At 31.7% G+C, this 17,380-nt stretch overlaps 1 protein-coding gene across 2 annotated transcripts; it reads left to right on the forward strand.

The window, feature by feature from the left end:
- The first annotated feature begins 10,032 nt into the window (after positions 1–10,032).
- On the forward strand, positions 10,033–17,159 carry LOC7453864 (transcription factor BIM1). 2 transcript variants are annotated; one of them, XM_002322010.4, is made up of 12 exons: positions 10,033–10,340; positions 10,472–10,754; positions 10,890–10,970; positions 12,593–12,970; positions 14,169–14,268; positions 14,365–14,498; positions 14,628–14,736; positions 15,041–15,110; positions 15,191–15,286; positions 15,404–15,867; positions 16,605–16,734; positions 16,829–17,159. In XM_002322010.4, exons 2-12 carry the CDS (start codon positions 10,718–10,720, stop codon positions 16,931–16,933), a joined length of 1,704 nt encoding a protein of 567 aa, XP_002322046.4. In that variant the 5' UTR covers positions 10,033–10,340; positions 10,472–10,717; the 3' UTR covers positions 16,934–17,159. The 2 variants fall into 2 exon arrangements, with proteins under 2 accessions (XP_002322046.4, XP_024442672.2); XM_024586904.2 differs by lacking the exon at positions 10,033–10,340 and having other exon boundaries at positions 10,476–10,754; positions 10,876–10,970.
- Positions 17,160–17,380: the final 221 nt, after the last annotated feature.

Below are 17,380 nucleotides of genomic sequence, written 5' to 3' on the forward strand. Positions count from 1 at the left end.
GAACATTTATAAGAACATTTAATAAACATTCTTATAAAGCCAATAAACCAATATATCAACTCAAAAATATTTCTAAATTGATCAAAAATACCCTGATCTACTTTTTTTGGTAAGATAAAAGAAAAAAAATACATCAATGAAATTCTTTTCATCTAATGAAACTCGTTGACATTAAGAACAAATTTTTCTTGGCCAGAATTTGACCAAGATGACTTTTTCTATTCTCTCTCAAAACTAAAGACTAGAAAATAAATAAAATTAAATTTTAATTCTAAATTAAAATTCTAATTTTTTTTAGATTACTGAAGAATTTTCTCCGGTCTTACATTGTTGTCCTCTATATTTTAATTTTTTCTTTCTATTATAATGTAAAACTTCATCTCATGGAATTACGTTATAAAATGATTAAATTAAAAAATATATATGAAAATTAAAATATAAAAAAAATGGAGAGTAGCTTTACTATTTATCTCAATAATAACTGCCACCTAGATTTTTTGGTTGTTTTGTTAACATATTATCATCAGCTTGAAACGAAATTAACTTGAGATAAAATAAAATAAAAAACTTTTTTTCATAAATATATAAATAAAAGAGGCTAATTTATTTATTTGACATATCTAGCTAGGTGTATATTCAGTTATAAATAAAACATGAAGGATCTCTGGCAATTATATATTATAACAAAATATAAAACAACTTTATATTTTATTATGTATATACTCACATTTCACTGTAGATTTTTATTATTAAATTATTATTTTACTCTTAACTATTTAATCTTATAGCATGCAATCAATGGTACTATAATATTTTTCACAGTATATATTTGCTATGACAAGATTGAATAGGGATAAATATATCTTTAAATTTTTTATTTATACAATGTAATGTTTAAAATACCTTTAAAAGTTTAGTTTCTTTAATTATAAAGGTAGAGGTGTATTCGGTTTTTTATTTTTCTTGGCACAATGTAATTACTAAAGTGCCTTTTGAATCAAATAATCTATAAATAAGATTGAGAGATTTTTTGGTCTTTTTATTATGTTTTTTCTGTTAATATTGTGTGGGATCAGGGGCATTTTGATAATTGTATAAGTTAAATTAAAAAAAAAATTGATGGCATATGCATTGCACACGTCAACGTATGGGAGGCATGTATGGTGTCTCCTAGTGGCAGAACACCACATTTCGAGGTGGCATCTGATGCTTCTCATTGTCCCTTTTACGGTGGTGAGGCGCGTGCAACCTTCCTATGCACAATAGAGCTCAGAATATATATTTTTCCCCACTCTTTTCTCTCTCTTCAATCTTGAAAAACATGTTGCCTAGCAAAAAATCATAAAAAGTGTATTATTTGTTAATTTTATCATACTTAGTCCTCATTCTTTTAATTCTATTAAATTTTATTGTTATATTTTTTTAATTTTATTATTTATCATTTGATTTTTATATCAAATTTGTCCTCTTATTTCATAATGTTTCAAGTTTGACCCTCAATGTTTTGATTTATAATTTAGATTCTTGACTCTTTTATCAAATTTTAATTTTTTTTCAATTTCATCATTGGATCCATGATCTTATTTTTATTTTATTTTTTCGTAGTTGGTCCCCATTCTCTTAATTTTTTATTTTTGTTTTGGATTCTTTTGTGAATTTGATTTTTCTTTTCAATTTTACCCTTCAATTCAAAATTTTATGATATTTAAAGTTTAGCCCACAATGTTTTGATTTCTAATTTTGATTCTTAGCTCTTTTATCATTTTAATTTGTTTTGAATTTCATCATTTGATCCATAATCTTGATTTTTTACTTTTTTGAATTTAGTTCTCATTTTCTTGATTTTTATTTTTTTTATTTTGGATTCATTTGTTAATTTGATCCCCTTTGTTTTTCAATTTTGCCCTTTAATTCAAAATTTTAGGTCTTTGACTTTTTTTTAATAGTCCTTATTCTTTTAATTGCTAATTTTTTATCCTTGATTTATTTTTATTTTATCATTCAATATTTGATTTATTAGAATTTGGTTTTCTTGGTTTTCCCCATTGTTATTAGGCCAGGACATGGATTAACCCAGATTTTTTACTGTCTTACACTGGATCAATTCTCCCCTGATTTCTTTTGAAATCCAGCCCGATCTAAGCTACGGGTGACTTGGCTCACGGGTCAACCCGTAAGGTCAAATTCAGTTTTAAAATAATGGCTTTCTAGAAGTATTGCTTCCAGTTTAGTCACTAACTAAAGTTCTAGGTTTTGAAAGTTAACACGGGTTGACATTGTTTTCTTTCCCGATTACATTCTTCAAAGTTGTTTGTTTTGAAAAATAAACTTTTTTATTTTCTTCGGGTTTTCTTTTCAATCAAGTTATCTCTATCTCATGATCAAGGTAGGAGGTTTGTCCGGGTGACTTATGTATTTTTTAGGTCATCTTTTTTTTTTATCTATTTCGACGTTGTTCTTCAAAATCCAATTCTTTTCAGAATTAAACTTCATCTTTTTTCATGTTTTGTCTTTTGTTGGATTATCCTGTTTGCATGATTTTATTTGTGAGTTTTAGCAACTTCACTCGGTTTTGCTGATGCTTTGTTTTTTTTGTTTTTTTTTATTTCATACTTTTATATTTTGATTATTAAAGATTGATAATGGTTATTTTTTTTTCTATTCTGTTTCTATAATAACGAGTCATGAATTTATTTTTCTTTAAAATATACTGACAAGGCTAAGAACTGTTTTTTTAAGCTAAAAAAATATCATCTCGTGCCATGGGCAAGGTGTAGTTCATACTATTAATAAAAATGGAGTTCATGAACCTGTACGGCTCCTATTTCCTTTTACAATACACGAGAGCTAGCTAGATGCTTACTCTGGATAGGATGAAAATCTCAACCAAATCTGACGGTTTCGAACTTGTTTTTATATATAATAAATAATATTTAGATAATTGATACTAATATTCAAAACTTGATAGATAGGATATACACATCTAAATTATTACTCATTGAAGATAATAAATAAAATATAGATATAATAAAAACTCAACCCATAAATATTCATCCTATCTAGAGTGTATTGTATGTATGGCGAAGACATTAGAGACGAGCTGAGGATTTCCAAGTAATATGATCGGAGAATCGAGACGAGGTTGGGTAAAACTAGGGTTTTCTCCTGCTTCTCTTCGTGCATAATCCTTGCTCGCATGATAGGAGTTGGAAATGCCACATTGCATATTAATATTATGTATACAATAGTCAAGATTTTGTTGCGTATAAAATATTTGAAACAAATTACTAACACTAAAAATACAAATAAGTTAACTCGAATAACGACAACAAATTATAAACAAATTATAACATAAAAAAACATCAAATATAAAAAAGATTAAATTTCTGTTCTGAATTATGCAAGACATTACGTAACGAAGATCTTGTTTGTTTTTGTATTTTAAAAGTGTTGTTGAAAAAATTAAAATTTTTTTGTTTTAAATTAATTTTTTTCAATATTTTTATATTATTTTGATATGCTGATATTAAAAATAATTTTAAAAAAATAAAAAAATATATTATTTTAATATATTTTTAAATAAAAAATATTTAAAAAAATAACATCATCGCAATAACAACCTGAATTGAATTTAAAAACCGTAGAACATGTGGTTTTGGGGAATAAGCGAACACCTTTTTGGGGGGAGGGGTTTTATTCTTCACTAATAAATCATCCCTTGTCCTTTTCTCCGATCTGCCTCTCATTTCTATAATCAAGCTATCATTTCCTGTATATTGACATTATTTTATCGATCTTTTCTTATGAAGAAAATGCTCATCAAAATACAATATCTTAAAACTAATATTGAAAACATAAAAAAATATTAGATCAATCCCAACTTTGGATAAAAATGCCTACCACTTTTTTTGGCTTCTAATTAATTAGATTATTAACCTTCATATTGGATTATTCCTCGTTTAATATATTTATTTTACTCTGATTGGAATTCATTTAAACTCTTATTTGAGATTGCTAACGAGAATTGATACATGAGAAACTGTTAATTTTCAAGATTTGGTACGTACGAAGGCATTTTCAACTTTAAAGATTAAAAAAAGACCATTTCAAAACATTCATGTAGATACAAGAAATCTCGGGGATATCATGAAAAAATAAGTTCAAAGTATAAAAACACTCCATTTTTTTATTTAATTATCATTATCATTAGTTTTAACTCTTTTATTTTTTTTCTTACCATGGATTGGGCCCGGCTCACCTCTCAATATATGTTTTGAAAACATTGAGTGGTGCAAATTTTAAATTTAATCTCTAAAAATCATCAGTTTGAGTTTCATAAATCAATTTGAGTTTTATAAACCTCAGAACCGCTAGAAACTTACATGGTCATTAACTTTAGGATCCATGAGATTAGTCGAGGTATACACAAATTGATCCGGATACCCACATTAATAAAAAAAAAATTTTAAAAAAGTTCAAAGTATAAAAACACTCCATTTATTTATTTAATTATAATTATCATTATTACTGTCGTAACGTTTTAACTCTATTGTTTTTTTACTTAACATGGATTGGGGGCCAGCCTCACCTCCCAGTATATGCTTTGAAAATTCAAAAAAAAAAAAATGTATATTGTTATAAAAACATGGTTAGGTTAGCTGGCCCATCGGGAGGAGGGTGTGTGTCTTTTTGTATTTTTGCACGTCATTTGTGGGGTCAACTCACGTGGCCCACCAGTTGTATCTGTGACGACCAGGCATGAAAGTGACCACACATCCCTGCACACGTTGCATCAGTCCTCCCTCTAACGTCTTGTTGGGCCTCTGGTCATCTCTCAATTTAAATGCCCAATATTTATTTCAACATACCCTATCACGTGCTTTGTAATAACACCTTTAACAAAATACTAACAAGGAATTCCAGCCACTGGATTAAATCCAAAGCAAGATTTCCTTGTGAAAATAATAATAATAAAAAGAATTGCTAGAGGAGAAGGCAAATTCATAGATAGACTCAGATTACTAAAATAATGTCTTTTGCCATGACATAAATGTTTGTTTGCCTTTGATTCTGAAGTATTTTTATCTTTCTATATTACACATTAATTATTATTGATTTGTTTGAGGTATTTTCGTTGATTTTATCTTTTTATACATAATAAAATAACAAAAATATTCCTATAATAAAAAAAACTAACAGAGTTGGATATGAGTGTTTTAGTACTTTTACTTTTAATCGCACAATACAATTACACCTTTGTTCTTAAGGTCACAAGAATTAGGCCATTTAAATAGGGGTATTCACATCTTTTCCTTAAGGTTTTTTTTTTTTTTTTGGTAATTAATGGGTTGATCGAAGGTGATAACATAATTTAATATTTGATAAATATTTTTTTAATTTGAAAAGTTGTAGGCATGTGTTGTTCATGTGCCAGCATGTGGGAGGCGCCGTGCACTTTGAACGACGCGTGCGGCGGCTCCCAATGGTGGAAAATATTTGTCCGCTGTCTCATTTTTTTCTTCGCCGTGTCCTCTTCCTTTATGGTCAGTGCATGTTATCTAACGGTGGCAGATTAACCCGATTTCATAACCCGGATCACATATTTTACAAGTTAACACGAGTTGACTCTCCTTTTATTACCCAGCTTACATACACTTCACGCTACCTCAAAGTTACTCGATCCTAATTTTTTTTGTATGTTTTTTTATCCATTTACATACTTCCAATGTTTTTTTCCAGGTTATTGTGGTTTTTTTAATTTATTTTTGTTCGTTTATTATCATTATCAATTTTGTTATCATCTTATTAAAATAAAATCAATTTATTAAGCCGGGCTATACTTCAAGTAATTTATTTTTCTTATTAATTTAAAACATGCTTGCAATGCTTAGATACCTTTTTTTTCACAAGAAAATATATGGACCTGCAGCGTAGCGTGGTCCCGTATCTAAAATCAAGACCCGTCTAGCTGTTTATTGGTCCAAAATTGAACTTGTACTTAGTGGGAGTGCTTTTGATTCACATGATCATAGGCATACATCAATAACAATTGATAATTAAAAAAAAAAGCAATATTAATTGATACTTAAAAAATGTATTAATCACAACAATTGCTGCATGACTGGTTGATGAAGGATAAAGTGATCACGAGCTGAATGCATAAGAACCGGTAATTCTAAGGAGACTAATTGACCCTTATGGGGAAAAAAAAAAGAAAGAAAGAGAAAAAGGTGACTAATTGTCTATTTAAGCTACTAATTTTAAAGACATTACTAACAACCCGCAGGCAGCGCATTGCATTGATTATTTGAATAAGATTTTGATTTAGATATTATAGCATAAAGTATATCTATTTTGTTAAATCATGTTAGTTCTCAACATTATATTAATTGATTATTTGAATAAGATTTTGAAACTCTTTTCAAAACTCATTCCACATTGGTTAATGATTTCACAATCAATATCATTTGAGAACAAATAGAACATTTACCCTAATTCACCTAAGGTGATGAATCATCTATTGATTACTTAAATATCTTCATATAGTTTTTGCTATACCCCCCGATATTTTCCCGTTTGTTATCTTCGATTAGGACAACGTGTGGTCAGGATCAAAACATAACTCTCTTTATTTAAGATAACGTAGTGATCTCAAGTTTAAAGATTATTTACATAACTATCACATAAGTTTTTCCATAGACATAAGTGATATCTCCTTATAGAATTCTCTTGCGGGTCAATTTAGTATACATGTCATTTGACAAACACCTACATGTTAATTTCAGGTATCCTTCATACATACTTAAGTTTATGAGAGTATTAGGTTCCTTTGATAAAGAAACGAACATAATATGTACCGATTTTAATAACTCTAATTAATATCCTGTATTAATAGAACATTCACCAGAAATATTTAGGAACAATGCTTTGATGCAATAAGACTATCATAATTATAACAATTTTATAATTTTTTTTGCAAAATATTTTTGCCTCATGGACTTTATCTATACTCTAGATTCATTCATTAAACATTAGATTCATTAATCAAACATAAATGGGTATTAAAGACAAATAAAACTTTTATTAATAATAAATATATTTTACATTAATAAAATTAGCGTTACGTATAACCAATTGATTAGTGCTACAAAATATATTCACTAACTTCCATCCATGCCCAAATTAGGTTTAGCTTGTTGTGGTGTCTGCTTAGTTTACATTTGATACCCAAGAAGAGACATAAAATTTTCAAACATTTTCATTAGAGTGCTTGTTATCTCAATACATCCTAGGTCTTGCTATCCATTCATCTGACAAAAAAGAATATCCAAACGACTTTTTCAAAGTTTATTCTAGATTTGATTGAGCTTATTGGTCATAGCTTGTATGATTTTGTTGACTAGCACAATATTGTTAAGATAAGTTGTAGTGACAATATTCATTACACACACATTTATGTATATTGGTTGATTTTTTTATTTGATAATAAATATATTTTTAAATTAATTTATGCTTTAACCAACGCTGAATTCTTTTCCAAATAATTTTAAGAGCAATCATAAACTACATATTTCTTATATCAAATTTCTAACCATATTTGATACATTAAAAAAAAAAAATGTACAAATGCTATCCATTTCAAGGGAGAAAAGAAAAGGGCGGTCCGAGAGAATTACAAGGCCACGAGGCACATGGTGGAAGCTATAACTGGGAGAAAGTCCCGCATTTCGCGGCGCTACAAAGGGAGAGGAGTAAGCACGTGACATTTCCTCCTTTACCACCAACATCCTCTGGCGATGCTCGGCTAAAAAATAGCAAATTAGAGAGGTATCGAGTTAATCGATGTTTTGTTAGTTAATTGGGATCTGTGCACTAATCATCAGGTTGTAAGAGTAAGAGTTAATATCTTCCCTTTGGTGACGGGGTGAACCGAAACTGTTGATAAGTCAACCGTTAGTTCACCCCATCATGTGACCACATAGGGTTTGTGCGATGAACTCTCTTCACCTAAAGCTCAAATTCCCAGGCAATGTGGGGGCTAGCATGTCATCCTCCAAACACACATGTTTATTATTATAATAATATTTGTTTTTTAAAATATATTTTATTTAAAAATATATTAAAATAATTTTTTAAAAAATTTATTTTGATATCAGCACATCGAAATAATTTAAAAATATAAAAAATAATTTTAAATAAACAATTTTAACTTTATATAAAACACTGTTTGAACTATATTTTTAAACAAAGTTTTAAAACTAAAGATATATACAACCTCTAAAGCTTTAAAGAAACCGACACTTAACTAATGTTTAAAGATGTTTTTTAATTTAAAATTTATAGTAATAATATACATGTTTTATTTTTAGCATTAAAACTATAAAAATATCTAAAAATATTAATTTAATATTTTTTTAATATAAAAAATAGTTTGAAAAACAGATTGAAGCGCATGATCAAATAAAGTTCTACAATAATTAAGATTGGGAAACGCATAGAAATGTCACAAATAGTTCAGCCACAGAGGGGACCATATATAACACCCTTAAAATTCTAACACCACCTTTTCGACACCATGGCTGATCCTTCAAAGTATTTTGCAGCACAACTTAGTACCTTTAGTCAAATAATTTCGTAATGTACATAGCGAGATGGCAAAAAATTGCAGGTGATCAAGAATATTCAAGAGCTCGATCGTGTAAATGAAAATGAGTGATAAAATATATATTAATAAAGAAGAAGAAGAAGAAATGAAGCATATATATATATATCGCATGTCATTCTAGGAATGATCCTTTAGACTTGAACACTGATGCATGGTCCAGACACAGATAATGCATGTTTCGCAGCAAATTTGAATCCCCCCACCCCCTCTCCTCGATATTGACGGTCGTCGTCTAGCCTCGTCACCGAGCTTAAATCGAGAACAAAACTAATTAGGATAGATATGGCCGTAAATAGAACTTGGTTGGATGTATTAATTATAATTAATTAATGAGATTCAAGATTAAGAATTATGTTTATTGAATCATTAATTTTATAGCCACCTGAGCCAGCACTTCACAGCGTACGTGTAAAGTAATCCATTAAGACAATAAGTACTTCAAGTCTCTGGTTCACCATACAAAAAGTAGAATTTGTTAACCCTGCTAGCTCTTTTTTGTTGCTCCCATCTTATCATTTGGCTGAGTATTCATTCTTTATTTGTTTCAGTTTAGATAAATATTTGTTAATTTATTTGTTTGTTAATCCAATCCCTAATTTATTTTTGTTTACTATTCTAAATTGGATAAATATTAATCAATGAGCTTTTAGCTTGGTTGCTGCCTCATGCAAGAAATGGTTAAATCAACCTCTCATGATCTTGACAATGATCTCATATATATATATATATTTTTCTTTTTTTTCTTACATTAGACCCCATAAGAAAATTAAGATAATAATAATAATAATATAAAATGCAAAAACACGTTATGATGCCCGAGACTCCCTATGGGATGTGAGCAGCATGATAAATCTTCTTTCATGGATAGCAAAGGAGACAAAATAATAAATTATTAAAAGAAAATTAATAAATCTTGGTTGTCACAAAAGAAAACAATATATAATTTTTTAAACATTTTATCGGGATTGCCAAGAACATAATAATATAAAAAAACAAAGTAAATTATTGAGCTATGTGAACCCATTCTGCCTGGGAGGATGGACGAGGAGTGCGAGCTAGATATTATTTGTTATTTAAAAATATATTAAAATAATTTAAAAATAAAATTTTTTAATTTTAAATAAAAAATTTTAACAAGAAAAGTAAAACAGATTTAATCTCGATGTCCCCAACAGGCAGCACGATGAGGTAAACAGAAAAATAAAATAAAATACTGCATCCTCTTAAATAACAAAACAAAAACGTTCTCCGTGACACTTAACACCGTCAACCCCGCCGCAACGACGTTAATAAAACGCCGTTTTCTTGAAATAACGGAAAAACAATGAAGCATGCTAGAGAATAAATTGTATAAAAGAACCCAAAGCAAACGAACACCAGAGAGAGACAGAGGAATAAGAGAAATAAGAGAGGTTTCTCCGACTTGCAATCCTTTCTAGCTTCCTCTGCTGCACAGCTTTTTCTCTCTCTCTGTTTTTTTTGCAGCAGAAACCTATTTATTTATATCGATACTCAAAGGAGATTCTTTGTGCATTTTCGTTCTCGTTGAAGCTTGCTTCGGTTTCGATCATTTCCGGCGTAGAATTTCGTGTTCGAATTTCTTGTTTTCTGAAACTGGATAGCTCGGTTTTTGGAGCTGAAATAGGGACGGAATCTCACTCAATTCAGATCAAAGGTACCTTTTAGCTTCAATTAACTCTGAGATTATTTATTTTGGCTTGAATTATGGATAGTTTAATCTTAGAAGTTCTCTAAACATTGAATTCTGATTTAACATGAATTATTTTAACTGTAATTCTATTGCAGATTTCATTAATATCTGTGATTTGGTGGCCCGAAGTTCGTTCTTCTTTTTCTGAAGTTGTGAGAGAGGATTTTGATCCCTGTTTTCAAAGCATAAAAAGAGTCAGTTTTATTAGAAAAAAGTGAATGTCCTCTCCGATCTAAGGCGGAGGTGCCATACCTTTTTAAAGAATCTCAATTTCTACGGATCTGATAAGAAGCAATTAATTAGATATTTATTTCATTACAAAATATCTATCTCCGCTTTGGATGGAGCTTCCTCAACAACGTCCTTTCGGAACTGAAGGTATTTTAATTACTCACACATATTCCTTTTAATTTTTAGTTTCGATTTAGCTTAGCATATGGATTATGAAATGATTAAAACAAATCGCAGTGTAGTGGTGTTATTAACTGTGGTTATGAAGCATGTTCTTAACAGGAAGGAAACCAACACACGACTTTCTTTCACTGTACAGTCATTCCTCAACCGTGCAACAAGATCCAAGACCACCTTCTCAAGGTATTATCATTTTTCGTTTACAGATCTGGTAAAAAAAGAAGAAAAAATTGTTTCTGGTTTTTCAAAATGGAAAAAGATTTTTTTTTCTGGTTTATGGATGTGGGTTCGTGGATGCACGTGACACGAATTGAATGATGGGATATGGGCCAGGGAAGTAGGGTGGGGTAGGGTAAACAGGGGTTTGCCAAATCCGAAAAGGAAAGAGTTAGCAGTTAGCAATTAGCACCATCAGATTGGCCATATGTTGTTTTGTTTTTTATGGGACCCATCTTCTAGGAGTTGGACACGATGTGACATGTCACATGATTCACATCCACTCCCTCTGTTATGCAGGTTGTAGTTGTAATTCTATTCACAAATCACAATCACGATCACAAACTATTTTCCTTGTGTAAAGAGAGGTGCCCCTTGTTTTCCGGTCAACAAATTTAATTTTTTATAATTAACTATATTAAAAAATAAACAAAATAACACGGAGTAAGAAAGTCTTGGCAAAATATAAAAATGTTGGTGTTGGGAATAACAACGAAATGGATAAAATGAATTGCACAAATTTCAATGAAAAAAAAAAAAAAAGAGGAGAGAAAATAAAAAGAATGAAAGTAAAATGAGCTCTGGGAGGCCCATGAAGCTACAATGATAGCACCCTAGTATAATTAAAAATACCATGATGAAATGAATTCAATAACATTAAAGCAGTGAATTATTTGTCGTTTTTAACCACGTGTATTATCCACTAAAGTTATTAATGGTGACATTACTTTGGTGGTGTTGTATTTAGCTCATCATTTTTTATTTATTTACTTTGGTGGTGTTTTTAACCATTTCTTTAAATGTCTCTATTCCTAGCTTGACATTTACCGAATTGTTTTGAAGATATTTTTTTAACAGTGTTTTGCTAATTTTTTTTCCAGGAAATTTACTCTAATTTTAACTAGGTTTTTTTTTTTTGACAAAACAGTTTAATTAATTAAGTAGTTAATGATTAATCAATTAAGAAAAGTAACTAGGATTACTTGATTAAAATTCCTCTACACTGTAAAAATGGTCCTTAATTACTTGATTAATATTTATAGTTTCTTAATTGAAATATTAGGTGTTGGGTCAGTGAGGGGATGGTGGCCGGTAATTTTTTTTTAAAAAAATAGAGATAAGTTATTTTAAATTATTGAGAAAATCATCATCCAAGAGATCGCATCTTGATATATAAAAAGAAAAAAATATATTTGAGAATTACTTTTTTTGACGTGTTGAATATACGGATTGTTAATCTAAATAAAAAATTGTCAAATTTTGATTTAATATCTTTTCATAAACGAGTAGGGTAATCTTTGTGAATCTTCTTATGCTAATTATTCTGCCATATTTTTGGACATAAATATTCCACATGTTTTTGTTTCCCTCCTGGTTGAAAAAGAAGACACCATGTTTTTGGATCTGTTTTGATTGTCCATTTGCTTAATTTCTAAATTATTAATTATAAATCATCACTCCACTTGCCAAAACTAGTTCAATTGTAAATTTCAAAGTATTACAGACTTTGAGAAATCTTAGTCAGAATAAATCCATTAATCAGGGTCAGATCTGAACTGGAAATCTTCCATCTTTCCATGCTTGAACAGGTGGCTTCCTCCAGACACATGATTTTCTACAACCACTAGAACAAGTAAGCAAAGCCACCGCCAGAGAAGAAACCAACGTTGAGATCTTGACAATTGAGAAGCCACCGCCTCCGGCACCACCACCCTCGGTGGAGCACACCCTCCCTGGAGGCATCGGGACGTACAGTATAAGCCACGTATCGTATTTCAACCAACGAGTTCCAAAGCCAGAAAACACAATATTCTCCGTAGCTCAAGCTAGTAGTACCGATAAAAATGATGAGAATTCCAACTGCAGTTCTTATTCAGCTAGTGGATTCACACTTTGGGAAGAATCCACATTGAAAAAGGGAAAGACAGGGAAGGAGAATGTGGGAGAAAGATCCAATATTATCAGAGGTACTTAATAATTATCTGTACTTTCCATGTTCTGTCTGTTTACTTTCCATTGTTGTGCTTTGCATGTGCATGTGCATATGTGCGAGTCCATCTCCCCCTAGCAACATACAGCCAAGAGATGTGGTGTTAAATATATCGATGAGGTGTTAATGTAATTGCAATACAAGAGACGTAAGTGGAATATAATAATACTACATGTCAATCTAGCTAGAATGAGCACTTAGTTACTATACTCGTTTGATATTGAGGATGAGATTCAAACTTGCTCGATAATCAAAAGCTAGTCGTGATGTCCATAAAAGTTCCATGTCTAAAATCTCAAAAACTTTTCAAGCTTTTCTATCTTGTTTTTTGGCTATATTATTTTCTATCTCACAAACTCATTTTTTTTTAATCATCACTACCACCACTACAACCAAACCCAACCTCAAAATCTTTTCCCCGAATAGTTTTGGTTGATTTTAGCTTGATCGATGAGCAACAACAAACTGTAGTCATCATGTTAGAAACATAGTCATATTAGGACTTCACTATTTGGTTAGGTCCATGGTTCAAGTTGGTTCGGATCATCTCATGCTCATGTTATATTACTACAAGTTCAGTTTTGAAGACCAAAGGCATAGACAAAGTCCAAACTGCGAAATCAGCCCAAGATAGTCTCATTACATGGCTTCTCTCACGAACGGTACTCTAGGGTCTAAAATAGGCAACCAAATAACTAAGAGGTTATTATTATAAATAAAACAAGATGTAGTTTTCAATATGACGAGTGAGATTTAAATGAGACTAATAATATGACATTGCATGGTAAATCGGTCCAAGTCTTCATAATATTTTATTTGAAATTCGAATAGGTAGACCACGGCATCATAAAAGTTCTCTGCTCTTTTTTTTTTTCTCCTCTCATATTGATATTATTATTATGGACCATAATGATAATATCAATATTGTTTTGCAATATATAGATTTCCAATCATTTATTATGCGTAACTATTTTTCAAATAAAATGTCTTTTTAGCAATAATAGAATAAATTATTTAGTATAAAAATAGCAGGGCTAGAGTTCTGGGCCGAACTTTTAATAAGCTTTTAAGTCCACTCGCATGGCCCAAACAAAATATCCAATGACAGTATTGTTTTAAATGATATTTCGTACAATATTTTAGTGATAATTGGAAGTATGTTTGGCGCGTAACAGAAGCGGCAGCGAAGACGGATCAGTGGACGACGTCAGAGAGGCCGTCACAGTCTTCATCGAACAACCATCGCAATAGTTTCAGCTCTCTTTCTTCCTCACAGTCTGTTTCCTTCTCCTTCTCCTGCATGTTCTTGGGTTTTTTTTTTTTACTGTTAAAATATAATGATGAGATTTTGTTTTGTTGGTAATTGAGCAGGCCACCAGGGCTGAAATGTACCCAGAGCTTCATAGAAATGATAAAGTCAGCCAAAGGTAGTAACTTGGACGATGATTTAGACGATGAAGAAACGTTCCTCCTTAAGAAAGAAACCCCTTCTCCTATCCATAAAGGTGTGCGTGTGTGGATAGAAAATAAATGTATAAAAATTCTCTTATTTGAAAAAAAAAAAGTAGTATTATGTGTGCTCTGTTTGAGTTACATGTTTGTGGAATTGAGGACTTTGTTCTTTCTTTTTTCAGGGGAATTGAGGGTAAAGGTGGACGGAAAGAGCAATGACCAAAAACCTAACACGCCTCGGTCAAAGCATTCTGCAACAGAACAACGTAGGAGGAGCAAGATAAATGACAGGCACGCATTAATTTCTTACATTGAGAAAACCTGAGGATCTTTTCCTTTAATCAGCTACTTTATAATGTTGTTGACGTCTTGTTACAAGTGAAGTTTCAGTAATCTAAGAATGTTAATTTGGTAAAGTAATACAATTCCATACAATCTGTTCCTTTTGTTTCTACTGGTTAAATTATGAAGGCTGATGGGATATAAACTAGAAAAGGCCCTAAATAAAGCTAATTAGTTCAACTTTTCTTGTTGAATAATTACGACTGCTTTTGTCAACTTTATGCTGTACTAAAATTTCGAAGTTTTCATGCAGATTTCAGATGTTGAGAGCGCTCATTCCTCATGGCGATCAAAAGAGAGACAAGGCATCTTTTCTTTTAGAGGTACATACTCTTCTTATAAAATTATCATTCTTTCTTTCAGTGTACGGTGTAAATGATGGAGTCCGTGAATCATTTTACAGGTCATCGAGCACGTTCAGTTTCTACAGGAGAAAGTACAGAAATATGAAGGATCATACCAAGGATGGAACCACGAACATGCAAAACTGGGGCCATGGGTAAATTCTACATAACCTCCATATTTTCCAATGTTTTCGTGGCCACTATATCGTTTATTGAGTGTGATAATCATTATTGTTACAGTCTAATAGTTGGCTCTCCATTGTTTAAAACAGAGAAACAATAGTAGGCCTGTGGAAAGTTCTGTTGACCAGTCTCGAGGCGTGAATAGTGGTGTTGGTCCTGCATTATTGTTTGCTGCAAATTTAGATGAGAAAAACATAACCATTTCTCCTTCCATTAATCCTGGAGGAGCACGGAATGCAGTCGAATCTAATATGAGCTCTGCTAGTACCTTCAATGCAATGGATCACCATCCGAACCTCGGAATAACAAATAAAGCAATGCCATTTCCTATCTCGCTGCAGCCGAACCTCTTCCATCCTGGCAGGATCGCAGGTGCAGCAGCACAGTTTCCACCCCGACTGGCATTTGATGCGGAGAACACGGCAACTCAACCTCAACCATGCCATGCAATATCATGTACCTCTGACGGGGCTGTTGCTAGTGATAAGCTGAAACAACAGAATCTGACTGTTGAAGGTGGTACAATCAGCATCTCTACCGCGTACTCTCAAGGGTGAGTTTGCATATTACAATTTATGGTTCCGATAGCCATCATAGGTCAAAATCTTTCAAGGAGATCATAACTAACACAAAATTCAATCACTTCTATGGTGATCTTTGAACCGCCAATTTCTTCTAGCACACGTCTACTAGCTGCTTTAGGAATTATAAATTACCTGTCTCTGTAGCATTGGACAATACATTCCTATTCATGTTATACATAGCCTGCTTGCTTCTGCTTGACTGTTTCTAGCAGTCTTGAAATTCATGCAAGGGGAGAAAAGGTACATGCATACTTGTTCGGAGATATTGAACTTCCACCTTGATATCTTAATGTTCAGCAGCGTTACTCTTGAAGATATCCTCTTCTGACCTCCTTGCACAATTAGTTGCTAAATATTAGAAGCGTAACTTGAAGGTTACTTCTAACAATACAGGTTTTGTTTCTACAATATGCTGAACTATATATGAATCTTTTCAATTCCATGAAACTCCTTTTTTCAGGTGTTTGCAAATTGGTTTCTTTAGATTCTTTCCAGTGACAAGAAATAACATTGTTTTGCGGTGTTGGCATCATCTCAATACTCTCATCATCTGGATGCTTAACTTTGCTTATAGCTTCATACGTTTGTAAAAAAGATAAAGCCTAGCATTTTTTGTTTATGGGAAGTAGCCTTCTCTGTAGCCCTATAAGAAGAGAATTTGTTGAATTATGAGTCAAATAACGTACCCTGTATTGGCATTAAACAGGTTGTTAAATACTTTGACGCAAGCTTTACAGAGTTCTGGAGTAGACTTGTCTCAGGCCACCATCTCAGTGCAGATAGAGCTCGGGAAAAAAGGGAATAGTAGACAAACTGCGCCAACATCCATTGTTAAGGTTTATTGGCATTAAGCTACTTTGGAGTAATTTCAATTACCGTTTCCATCAAATCACGCCTAACCTTTTTTCTTTTTCTTTCTCACTAACGTAGGATAATAACGTCCCCCCTAGCAATCAAGGCACAATACGTTCAAGAGTTTCAAGCGGTGAAGAATCTGATCAAGCCCTGAAGAAGCTCAAGACAAGTAAAGGATAGAGCAACAGTTGCATAATTTTGTTCTTTTTTTTTTTACTTGATTTTTTCATTTTTTGTTACCCTGTCCTATCATGGGGTTAATTCATGTCTTCTCCTGGCTTATAAAAACTGCCCAGTTGAGACTGAGATGACTGTACATGTAGTTGCTTTCATTTTGATGGAATGCACAGAAATCCTAGCACACATATATGTAATTTTTTCCTCCTTTTGTGCATCGTTATATTCATAGAGGTGTCCATTGTGATGTTTAGAAGCTGCCTTTTCATCTAAACCTTTCTACTCATATGAAGTTTATAAATAACTGTCAGAGTTTGTGATTACAGGTATATGGTGTATTCCACAAACTAGGAATAGGAGAAGAGAGAAGCTGAAATCTAAAAATGGGCTCATGACTCGGGGTGATGTCCATCAGTATGACTAGTCTTTTTTGCATTAAGATCACTCCCT

This window comes from Populus trichocarpa, chromosome 15, assembly GCF_000002775.5.
Source record: "Populus trichocarpa isolate Nisqually-1 chromosome 15, P.trichocarpa_v4.1, whole genome shotgun sequence".
NCBI lineage: Eukaryota > Viridiplantae > Streptophyta > Magnoliopsida > Malpighiales > Salicaceae > Populus > Populus trichocarpa.